Genomic DNA, 12,759 nt, shown 5'->3' on the forward strand with positions numbered 1-12,759 from the left:
TCTTTTGTCATCTATGTACAAACAACTTGGATTACACATAGACAGAATTAAACTTCTGTTGATTTTAAAATTATCAACACTGTGGAAGCATTATGAGCAAGAATACTTTTCACTCTAACTCTCAACAATACACTCAGAAACTTCCTGACAGATTAAAACTGTGTGCCAGACCAAGACTCGAACTCGGGCAAGTGCTCTCTTATCTGAACTACCCGTGTACAACTCAAACCCCAACCTCATTTCTGCCAGTACATCACTGCCTACTCAAGTTTGAGTCTAGCTCTGGCACACATTCTCAATCTGACAGGAAGTTTCATATCAGCGCACACGCTGCTACAGAGTGAGCATCAATTCTGGAAATACATTCAGTTTATTGAAAAACCTCTTTCTACAACAGCATTTCCAGGCAAAGTACTGACATTTTAAGAAATTCTACAAAATTACAACATTCTTTTGTGGCAATGTAATGAGGTTCATCCAACCAAGTTTCACTTATTTTGAAAAATGCCAATTTTTTTTCTTTTTGAATATGAGCATCGTTACAAATATTGACAAATTGTTGTTTGACACAAACACAAATTTTCTCCAGAAAGAGAATTTAAAGTCATAATGTCAATCTTTATACAGCTGTTTCTTGATTTAATGCTGCTGATAGGTCCAAACATGAAATTGCATGAGTAGGTTTATATTTCAGTGGTTCGCCTTCAAGTAGCTTTTGTATTATACCAATAATACAGGAATACATTTCTTCTTTTAGCCTCAAGATGTCAGTCAGTCAAGTCCTTAACTTTCTTTTGGTACCTTTGCAGTGAAATCCAAAATACACGAAGCATTGTGCAGTGATCAGATTCTTAACATTCTTCATGTCAGCCTACACGAGGGATTTTCCGATTATGCAAAATGTCTGAACTGACAACTTGCTGCATTGATCAGGTGGTACAAGTGAACAACTCATTACACAAAAAATAAGCCATAGGTACATCAGTTAGAAAATCACATAAAATTTTTTGAAAGGATGTGCTGTCAGTGAAAAAAAAGCCAATTTTTGACCTAAGAATTTGTCTCCAACTGTTAAGATAGAGTTTTCAAACACTCTGAATCAGGTAAGAGTTTAATTCTAAGCCAATTGAGAAATATAAGTTCTTAGATGTGGGAGAATTTAAAAGCTAGTTGGGCCACATTTACAATCCGTTTTGTGCCACAGAATTGCAAAGGAAAACCTGAAGACACTATATATTCTGTATATTGACACCTTCGCGTAGGCAAATCGTGAAACACACAATACAAGGCTCTGAAAATAGTGGTCTTTCCTAATTTGTTTGTGACACTCCAGTTTTAAAAGTGCAATGAACTATATGCATGTTACAACCACCTAACTGCAAGAGTTTCGTGTTACCAGAAATTTATTTTGCTTCATTATTCAAAAACTTCCAAGCTGGAAAATTTTAGAAATATTCTGCAAATTAAAAGGTCCTTTCAAAGCATAGGCTCTTTGATTCTGTCTTTATTCAATGCCAGAGTATCAGGTCGAGATCAGCAACTTATTTCAAATCCCAAAAACTAACATGGATGTCCATTCATTTGTTGTTTTATTTTTGTATGACGTCGGTGCTGTATACAGTCTGACATAAGTAATGTGTGGCTGTTGGCCACATAATTTTATGAAGCTGCTCACGTTTGTTGAATGAAAATACTCAAAATAAAGAAAAATTGTATGTAACTTGTGGCTGGTCTACAATTTCAATATCCAACAGTCGCTGGTTCCCTGCAGATGATGCTTGCTTTTGCTAACATGAAATTGAGTTCACAGCTTACACTGCCAATGCAGTCACTCATACGAATTGTCTCTCATTATTACCTGTTATTTGGCACACTTAAACATTGCAACACGTAAGATACACCAGGGTCATCAGGACACATTTACATTTTGAGTATGTTATGGGAAAAAATTAAACAGTTGATTGGAATTTAAATATTAAATTTTTAATTATGATTTATTAATACAATTTTAAGACTACATTCATAATTTGTCATCATATCTTATAGACTTTATGAAGTAATACAGTGACGTACAAAACATACAGAACGTGAAAAAAAAGTTTTCAAATATTCTACACATCAGCTACAAATATTAAGATACACAATTGAAACTTCATATATAAACAGAAAATAGATTTTAAATCAAAATTATAAACCAAAAGAAAAGATTAAATTCAGTACAAAAGTTTCTGCAGGCATAACTTACAAGAAAATTTTACTGTAACTTTTAGCTGAATGTACAGCAATTATAAAAATATTTCACAGTATCATGAATTGCAATAAAATCTTAGTTTTTGAAAATTAAGTTTCTTTCCAGTCAGTTTCAGAAACTTGATTCATCCACACTTCCAAAACTGTTCGCACACAGAACAATGGAACTTCCAAACACAATGGTGCTCGACATCTGGCACATGATTTAGTTTATCTGTGAGTTTCCTGGCATCACAGGTTGCTGAAACATCAAATCGAGGGCAAAATAAGACATTTCAAGGGTATAGTTGCTACAAAATTCAGTCTACCAGTGCCGTTTATAGCATACAACCAATCCAGTTCTTCACACACTTATCTAAAAGCCCCCCAAAAATAACAAAAACCAACAATTATCTTGATTTACGTATTGTCAGTTACTTTTGAGACAGAATTTTGCTTTACTTATCTGGCAATGATGTAGTCTTTTTTCAATGGTTCCGAGTACTATCTCTGAAATAATTTCATTGTTGAAAGCAGTTCCCAAAATGAAAGTGTCCTTTTGTTTAGCTGTATGCAATGTCAAAAGGCTACATAGTAGGCAACATAGTGTTAAGTACTTGAACAAGGTGAAACAGATCAATATAGAGAATTTGCCCCCTTAGCATATTGTAGTACAAAAATAGTATCTAGAAATAACGGTGCGCAAATATTGTATCTGTTGCTAATTTGACATGTCCTGACCTCTTCTATAAAGCTTTTAAGTATACCAACATTTCCATTCAGACAATGGATCCAAATCACACCATATCTCTTCTGCCAGGTATTATTTCCAATCCACAGCATCACAAAGAGGTAAAATAAAAATTAGCATAGTGTAGAATACATTGTTTGTGCAGTTCTATTTCTTTCTCAGTGAAAACAAACAAATTGTGCTTAATTTTGAATGATACATCCTTAAATAATATGCTTGAACATGTTGCTGAATATAATTGATTTATTTAGTATGTGCTTAAACATTACTACTATTAACTATTTACTTCTATGGGACACAGCAGGTGACAATTTTTGTAAAGTCGTACAATGTAGACTTTCATGGCCAACATTTTCTTGAGTCAAAATTTCCAGGTTAAAAGGCCATGGTTGATGTATAAAATTACTTCTTCCTGACGTTTCATCTCTAACTGCGGGAGACATCTTCCGAGGTAGAATGGAAGCTACAATTGTACCTCTGAAGATGTCTCCCGCACTTGGAGTAGTAGTTTTATACACTGACCACAGCCTTTCAACCCATAAACTATACCTCAAGAATTCTTGTAAGGTTAGTATTATCTGATGGAAACTATAAATAAGTTGTTACCATGAACAGTGCAGTGAGCTTATTCAGTTTCAAAAGTTACCTGTCTAAGAGAAATCAGCATAAGACATAAGACTCATTGCACCTCAAATGTAGAGAAAACCATAATTTAAATACTGATCATCCTGATCTGGAAATGTAATACTGTCAAGTATAACCTTTGGATGTTTGTTAACTTTGCAGGTGAGACTAACACAGGGGATGGGACGATGGTTTACACTATATGTTGCGAAGGAAAAAAAAGACACCATTTTATCCAACTGTCAACATCCCACAGCAATCAGTCGAGCAATGGAAGTTTGTCAGTTCCAGATGGGTTAATCTCAGTTTTTACTTTGGTGATTTATTTGTTTTTAAAGATCACATTTATTGACATATTTTTGGCAGTAAATAAAATACTTAAAAGTCACTGCCCAGTTTGGTGCTCTCCTGACATGCACTGGGCACAGACACACAATGGTAGCTCTAGTACCTTATGTGTATTTAAAGTGTAATCAAGTATATTTCACAAGCCAGTGGTGAAAACTGCAAACAGTTTGGAACTAGTAAGGAATGTTGGGCTAAGACTTTATTAATTTTAGACACAATTAACGATTAGTAAAGATTATTGTGGCACAATGTGTAACGTCACATGACATTTACAAGCCAAATGTAACTAATCCTATTACAAAACAGTAGTTATGCTTCAATATGGAATAGTAAGTGGGCATTGGATAATATGTGTTCAAAACAATGAACAATTTGTGAGTTCCTTCTCAAGTACTGGAAATACCATAAGAAATTGTGTGAAAAGATAATCTTAGACTACAGGATTCAAGAGCAACCACATTAATGGACCTTTGGATTAGAAATTTAGGTAATACAGTTGCTCTGAAAATCACAGTAGAGATGAGATGCACAGAAGCCTCAACGTAACCAATACTAAGAACAAAAAGTTAGGCCCAAATACAATCAAGTGTGCACACTATCAAATAATTATTTGTAGGACATACTGAGAATCTGTCAACTTGACACACTCATCTTCACGAATACTACAGTGTCTATCGGTGGCCACTGTCGTACCAGGAAGCTTGGTGTAATCTTATGGCACTTTAATTCTCCGACTCGTCACAGGACAAGTAACTTATTAACTTATTGCTGCGCATTAGCTGGTGCACTCATGCTCCTTGTGGCATGACAATGAGGAAACAAGAAGATATCACATTTATATGGGTTAAACTTTACTTACGGCTTAGGCGCCCTCGTGTGGTGATGTTGGCAACGACCGTGCAGTGCTGGAAATTATTCTCTAATATTTCATTTCTTGTAAGCACTTTTTCTAAATGTTCGCTTTACTAAGATAATTAATTTACTGAGCAGACGCGGGTACATGCAAGAACACGTCAACCATAGAGTAGGAACAGGATTAATTATTTATTTCATGGTTGGTCGCTGTTGACATCAGCACAGCACGCCACCTGAACCGCAAGTAAAATTTTAGCATTATATGTAACTGAAAGGGTGAAACGGCTAACAACGAAACAGGCATCCAAAGTTAGGAGGAAAAATCCCTAAATTCTCAAAAGAAGCATTCTGGCTATTAGTCTGGAGGGAGTTTCAAAAATAGTGAAAAAATGAACCTGTGTTGTTAGATTAGGAATTGACTGTCACACCAACGAATGGAAGTCTAGTATGTTAAGAACTGCACATCCACACTCTCATTGCAAAACTTTTAGTCTCATCACATACAGTACGAGCCTGTTACACTCCTGAACACAGAACAAAGAGATAATCAATGCATAAAGTAACTACCATATCCCCCAACAATCAATCCTCATGTAAGGTCTACTAATAGCATTTAAAGAGTTCACTGCATACCTTTGCAGCTAGCAGAACTAAACTTTGATTATTTTGGCTAAAAATATCTTGGCTAACTGTGTTGAAATAAATTTTTTTAAAACCTTTCCAAACAGCAAAAATGTTGCGAGCACATATCAGGTGCTGAAAAGTGGTGTGAAGGGGAAAAAAATTTCAAAAACTAATGTTTATAATTTGTGAGGGCAGTAGGAAGCCATTAAACTAGCATTATGTCATTTAGCTACTCACAAGTTTCAAATATTAGCAATTAACACATTCGCTGTTGGCTTATGCATGTGCTATTAACTTGTAATAAGTGTCAATTGCAGAATATGTTAAGCATTGAATCAAGAGTAAACAGAATATTGTGTTGCTGGTCACTGCTTCAACTTACAGAGACAGTCTTCACAAAGAGTACATTTTTAGACATCTGAGTGGCATGGGAGAGAATTATGGAGAAAAACACTCATACAAAGTGAGTTCACAATCTTGCCTATATACCGTATGGCACATTCCATCTATCACAGCCATGCTGTCTCACAACCAACCTGTGTTTTAAAAATCTATTTATAGTGAGTCATAACTTGAATGAAAATTATAAAAATGTTGGGTACTTTCTATGCTGACAACTTCATTTACTTCAAGCTAAAAAGATTGTTCAACTAATCAAACTTTTGAAATTATGCTCTAAAGGCTGAAGATGTCAATATCTAGTGGTGGTTATATCATACTGAGTGCTGACTACCACACTGCATTGTCTTATTTAGCCTTTTCATTTGGTGTTCACTGCATCTGACACTTTCTCCTCAGTGAGCAAGGTAAGATTCTCTGAATTTAAGTTTAGTGAGGAGTAAAATAAAGTGTGTATGATATTATTATAAGGAAGACTATGGAGTGAAATTTAGCCTCATTTAAAAACTATTGCTAAATATAATTCTTGGTGTAACTTGCATGTAATGTCCATTAAGGATGTAAACTGTAGTGTTTCTTATGGATTAAGGTGAAAGAGTTTACGTCCTATCTGCAGTGATTCAAAAGTTACAGCATTTTTTAATTTTCCTAGTGAAGTGTACTTCATGTGCGAGGTGTACTGGGACACGTGAACAAATCGCCAGTGCAGACAACATGATTCACAACAAGGATGTATGTGATCCTGATACAGTTTAATTCGTAACCAAGACAATTGCCTATGCCTGTAATGTGAAATATTGGCCATAACATCATCAATACAGAAAGAATGTATCACACCATTATATAGCTATATTTGTACTAATCTATTTTGTGAAGAAAAACCAGTCCGACAAGTGGTAAAAAAATTTCAATTAAACAAAAGGACACTTGTCTTTGGTATAAATCAGAAATGAAATGTCATAAGGAAGGTTGTAGTTGACAAGCAAAATTTCAGATCAGAAAGGATCCACAAATACTGCCTGAATTTATAATACCATTCCATAGAAGTGTTGCAGAACATGCGCTGTAGTAAGGGAAGGCACTGATACCATCTTATCCTGCCCTGTCACTGGTTTAAATGTGGGAGAACAGCACCTGCAATCAGCATTTAAAACCAAATTGCTATAAATAACTTACAAGGGACTAGCATAAAGCTGGAATAACATTTTATAATAAAGAGATGCACTAATGCCTGAATTCATAGAAAATCACCATTTGTTGAGCTGTGTAGCAACACACGCACTGTACCGATGGATGGATGTGGTACCACCACAGCCTGTTTTGGTATTGGTTGAATTGTGGAAGTTGAGCCTGCAGGCAGAAATGCAAACTAAGTTACAGTAAGTAATTTATAAGGAGCTGTGACAAAAATAAACAATGGCATAACACAGAGGTGCACTAATATCTTGATTCATAGTACTCACTATTCCTCGGGCTGTGTTTCAGCACATACGATGTAGCGAGAGACGGACTAGATACCACCTCAGCCTGTTTTGCTATTGGCTGAATCATGGGAGTTGAGCCTGCAAGCAGAATTGCAAACCAGATTGCTGTAACTTACAAGGAACTATGGCATAAAACTAGAATGATATTTTATAACAAAAAGGTACATTAATACCTGGATTTATAATACTCACGATTCGTCGGGCTGTGCTGTAGGGCACATGCTGTAATGGGGAATGGACCTGCTACACCCTCTGTATTTTTTATTTTTGGTTGCTTTTTAACAGCTGAACCTGCAAACAGTATATTATATTAGATTGCTGACATTAACAGATAATAGAGCACTGGTTAAGTTTTACTTATAGCTCAGGCGGCGTGGTGCTGTGATACTGGCAATGACCGTTTATTTATTCTGTATATTTTGTTTCTTGTAAATACTTGTTCTAAATGTTTGCTTTACAAGGATAATTAAATTACTGAGCAAACAAGGGTACATACTGAGATATTCGCTATTTTTGACTTCATTAAAACAGCAAATACGAGTAGTTAATACTTTCAGCCAGAAGGCAAATACTTGTTTGTAAATAATGATTAATGTATAATGAAGCGTCGCATAGCGACGGTGGAATTTTCTAAATAATGTAATTCGTCGTCTTTGGGCGGCAATATAAACAGAAATACGGATAGATGTGCGATCCTTCACTATTTTGTTCGCTGGAGAACAAATGAAGCCTTGAGCGCTAAAAAGACTTTTACTGTTTTTCTCGAGTAAGACGGACGCAGATTTGTGGCGGTCTGATCTAATTATTTTTACTAAATAAATAAAAACGTGTTCCGTCTAAGTTTTGAGTGAAGTGTAGGAAGAAGAACTGTTGTAACTTACCGTGACGAAGCACGAGCGACTCAAGAGGACAATGGCTATATAAAAGAGCGCTCAATGGACATGATATGGACATAAAAATCTACCGTCATTGTAGTATTAAGCTTAAGGTACGATATATGTTTTAGTTATAATAAATATTTGTTCTGGGAATACTGAATCATTTAGCAGTGCTCATTTCTATTATCTCCTCAGTATTATTTTCATTTTAATTATGCATTTTGCTAATATTACAGACTCCAAGATCAGCAGTCCAATGTGCGTGTTACATTGATAAAAAGAAAACTGTTTTATCGTCTTCTTGCATCAGCTTTAATATTGAATTTCTCTTTTGTGTGATGTTACAGTTGTTTTTGCGCCCTTAAGAACTTTCTGGTCCCTTAGGAAATTTTTTTGTCATAACAATAACTTCACAACCGGGTATGATCGTATCTACGATCATGAAGTAATTAGAAAGACGATAACGCAACTTCTTAATCAATAGCACGCTAGTTGTGACTGCCTCAAGCCACGCGAAACCGCAAGTAAAAACTATTCACATCTCATAATGCAATATTTTATGACAATGGTCAATCCATGATTCTTACGCCAATTGTGATTGATAAAACAGTTAGTTAAATCTCAATTTCCAACTTTCCATTGAATAGCAACATCACTTCTATTTTGTAACATCACAATACGAGAACCTGACAACTAGAGAACAGGAACAGCATTAATTATTTACTTCATAATTGATCATTGCCATCAGCAGCACACTATGCCACTTGAGTCATACGTAGAATTTTACCAGACTGCTTCATTACAAGCATTTTTTGCTGCAGGGATGTACGTTGTTGGGAGGGGAAGGGGGCGGGGGCGGGGGCACTAGTAACATACCTTTTCCCACAAGTGCATCTTCTTTGTCTGCCAGTAGAGATAATTTGATCAAACTGGATTCTTCTGAATTTGGTAGCACCAGAGATGCATTATTACTCCTTTTGTTTTTCTTTGTAGAGTACAGTCTACGTTGAGGTAAAATCTTTTGTGATTGTTTCCTTTCTATCTGCAGCGGTGCCTGTTTTTGCTGCAACATTCCGACAGCTACAGTTGCCTTTAGTGACGATAACATTTTTTTAGCAGTTTCTAAGTCATTTGAGGTCAGCTCAGATACCATACCAGAAAACTCTGCGATAAGTTCCCTTCTTTGGACTGACAAAGGTACAGAATCATTAACACTTTTTTTCGTTACCTCCGCTAGTATTTCTGTTTTCTCGTCTACAACAGAAATATCTTCACTCTCAGTAAGTGTAACTTCACTATTTCTTTAACTGAATCTGGCAAACACTATGTATGTGCTTGCACATATTCCATTTGATGGTATAGTCAATACATGTACAAGAATACCTATGAATGCAAGCCCTGCATTTAATGCACATCAATCTGCAGTTGCACTGAAAGTCATTATCATATACAAAATAATCTGTTGACCTTCTTGAAGAAGAACGCACTTTCCAACCAGAAAACTCCATAGTAATGAAGTCCTCCTTAATATTATTCCCTGATTTATGCCGAAGCCGAATGTCCTTAAGTTTACTCGTCAGTTTACCTTTATTTAGCACAATAAGCCTGTCAAACAGCTTGTGCTTCACAAATGACATCAATGCAAAAATAGCTTTGTCCAAATGCTTGACACATTTACTACCTAGATATATATATTTAATAGTGCGATGCATTCTTTCTATATGCATGTTGGTATTGATTCCAGCATTCAATCTATGGCAATATGCCCAAGAATTTGCATTCCCAACATAGTTGTCTCGGAAGTATGTGGCAAATTGAACTGTATCAGGATCACATTCCAATCTCTCTAGCACAATATTTAACATCTCATCAAATGAATCTACATCCTGCTCATGCATCAAAGTTCTGATTTGCTTGTATACTTCACCTTGTTTTTCTACACCTTGAATCTTACATTTGATATTCTTCCTCCAACATCTATCAACATGCCATGTACAATAAAGTCGCATAGATGGAGCTGCCATGACATCATTCCATGCAATAAAGAAAGACTCGGCCAAATCCGACATAAAAACATTTGGCGAAATTGATCCAACCTGCCTCTTTATGTGCTGGAAAAATATGGACAGCATCTGGGAGTCATTCCTGTTAGATATTAGAAACGCGCATGGAAACCCTTGTCTTAGATCGTCTAGCACTAGTAGAGTTATAAGTTCAAAATTATATCCATTAAGACCATGTGTCCCATCAACACAAACGCAGTCGTTCCCATATTTCTTTAATATCTCGCCTTGAGCATTGTTCATAATTATCAATGCAAAATCAGAGCGCTTTAATTGTGGGTACGAATCAAGGACTACATCCTGTGGTTTATAGAAAATCACACAAGGACTGTCTCCACCATTTACTTCATTTACCCATGCTTCTACACTTATTGCATCATTATGGTGTCTTATTGACTTGAAGGACAAATTATAAGACTGATCTATATCATGTAGATCCTGTCTCGTAATCAAATGTATCCTTTCCAAGTTCGAATCTACAACTGTATCTCGAATTTTGTCTAATATGACAGAGAATGGTATGCCACTTGCTATATCTGCAGCAATACTTTCCCTTTCTCTTTTTGTTAGTTGCAGATGGCATAACTCGGATTTGTGGCCAACATGGGTTGAAACATATTTCACACAGCAGGTTCCATTCTTTTTCATATCTACTCTCATCTTAGCAGGGCACAGTGCATCAATCTTGCAATTTAAGACATCGCACGTTTTTTCCTCTAGACACAAACTTACCAGACCGGTGACAAATATAAGAAACAACTTCTGAATCAACCTTAGCATGGGAACCACGACGTTTGACGAACTTTGAGAGCGTTGTCTGCTCAGTTTCCTCCTTCCACTTCTGAAATTCATCAGCGGTGCTGAAATGTAATATTTCACATTTCACATCTACCTCATGTGCCGACCGTAAATGTTCAAACAGGTACTTTTCAGAAGTACTTCTTTCATTACACAGGGCGCACACAAACAATTTTTTCTGCTCTATTTGCAGTCCATGAACCTCTAACAGGTGTCTATTCAAATTTCCTTTTTTAGGATGGACTTTATCGCACACATGACACTGAAAAATCATGTTGGACACAAAAATTTCACTGCTTACACGGACAACTCCACAGCACAAAGTAACAGGGTAAAATACACTTATTCCATACGTATCTGCTGACAAAACCGCACGTGTGTGTAACTTTCGAATGAGAAAAATGTCTGCGCCACGGCTCTTTCGAAACGAGCAATCCTATTGGATATCGCTACCCTGAAATGCTATTGGTTATTTTCGTTTCGAGCCGAGCTATCCAATATTCCGTCCAATATATTTGACAAAGATCTTTGACGTAGCGCTAGAATGGGTATTACCAACGAGTTAAAATTTCATAGAGTGGCTGAGATACTAGTTACAGCGTTCCTAGCGGCAACCAACGCTAACTCGGCCGCCATGTTCTCCTTAGTCAAAACAACAAATATTTCATATTATAAGTAAGTATATTAGTACCAAAATACGACACACGTTTTTTAATGTTTATTAAAGAGTCATTTGCATTGGAACTGTAATTATGCTTAAGACAAATGCAGGAAGTAATTTATTTATCGTTGATTACAGATTTCCTTTAAAAAATAAGGAAATTACAAAAAGATGGGCTATAAATATGAAGCGAGAAAACTGGTTTCCTACTACAGCCAGTTACCTCTGTTCAGCTCATTTTGAAGAGAAATATATGTACCACACAAATGTCCAGAGGCGCCTTTTGTCAAAACCAGTACCTACTATCTTTAACTTTCCACCACATTTACAAAAGCAAGATAAAGTATTACGACCACAACCCAGAAAGCGATCTTTCGACAATTTGCAAGATAGTGCTATTACAGTGACATCATTAGCACAAAGTAAGTCAATAATTTAATTTTACTCCGTGTTCTTATTACTTTGAATTACATACTTTCTATTATAGTCTTATGGTGTAACTCTGTTATAAACTTATGATGTAACAACATTCTTTCAGTGCCTGTCGGACCCACATCTGTTTCTGCTGACCACAATTACTGTCTACCAAGCCCTAAGAAGTTGAAAACACAATATAACAGAGTACAAGCAGAGAATGTGCGACTAAAGAAGCGGATAAAGCAAATGAAGCAACTTAGTGTACGACACAAAAGAAGAATAGTGCAGTTACAGACTTTAGTTGCTGGCTTGAGAAGAAGGCTATGTAGTTCAGTTTCTGATATGTTGAACAGTGAACACGCAGTTGGTTTGTTGAAGGAGCTATTGGAACTTCAGTGCAGTGCTAAAGTATGCCATTATTCTCAGCAAATAAGGAAATTTGCCCTGACCCTACACTTTTATTCTGCCAAGGCATACAGCTACTTACGAAAATTTGTGAAATTACCCCACCCAAGATCGCTTCGACTTTGTTATTGAATTACTATGGTTGTGTTAACTACTTGTAACACATATTCCAAATAAATTCTCGTTCACAGTGTACTGGTTTTTGAGGCTTTGACTGTTTACT

At 36.1% G+C, this 12,759-nt stretch overlaps 1 protein-coding gene and 1 long non-coding RNA gene across 2 annotated transcripts; both read right to left on the reverse strand.

Moving 5' to 3' along the window:
- Positions 1-2,240: 2,240 nt before the first annotated feature.
- LOC126480889 (uncharacterized) lies at positions 2,241-7,759 on the reverse strand. The gene is made up of 5 exons (XR_007587475.1): positions 7,507-7,759; positions 7,294-7,392; positions 7,082-7,180; positions 6,865-6,964; positions 2,241-2,491 (listed from the first exon to the last, which is right to left on the reverse strand). It is a non-coding gene; the product is annotated as an uncharacterized LOC126480889 (long non-coding RNA).
- Positions 7,760-8,991: 1,232 nt separating this feature from the next.
- LOC126481803 (uncharacterized) lies at positions 8,992-10,915 on the reverse strand. Its single transcript, XM_050105759.1, has 2 exons — positions 9,778-10,915; positions 8,992-9,446 (listed from the first exon to the last, which is right to left on the reverse strand). Exons 1-2 carry the CDS (start codon positions 10,913-10,915, stop codon positions 8,992-8,994), a joined length of 1,593 nt encoding a protein of 530 aa, XP_049961716.1.
- Between the last annotated feature and the right edge of the window lie 1,844 nt (positions 10,916-12,759).

The sequence above is a fragment of the Schistocerca serialis genome, chromosome 5 (genome assembly GCF_023864345.2).
Source record: "Schistocerca serialis cubense isolate TAMUIC-IGC-003099 chromosome 5, iqSchSeri2.2, whole genome shotgun sequence".
NCBI classification, from domain to species: domain Eukaryota; kingdom Metazoa; phylum Arthropoda; class Insecta; order Orthoptera; family Acrididae; genus Schistocerca; species Schistocerca serialis.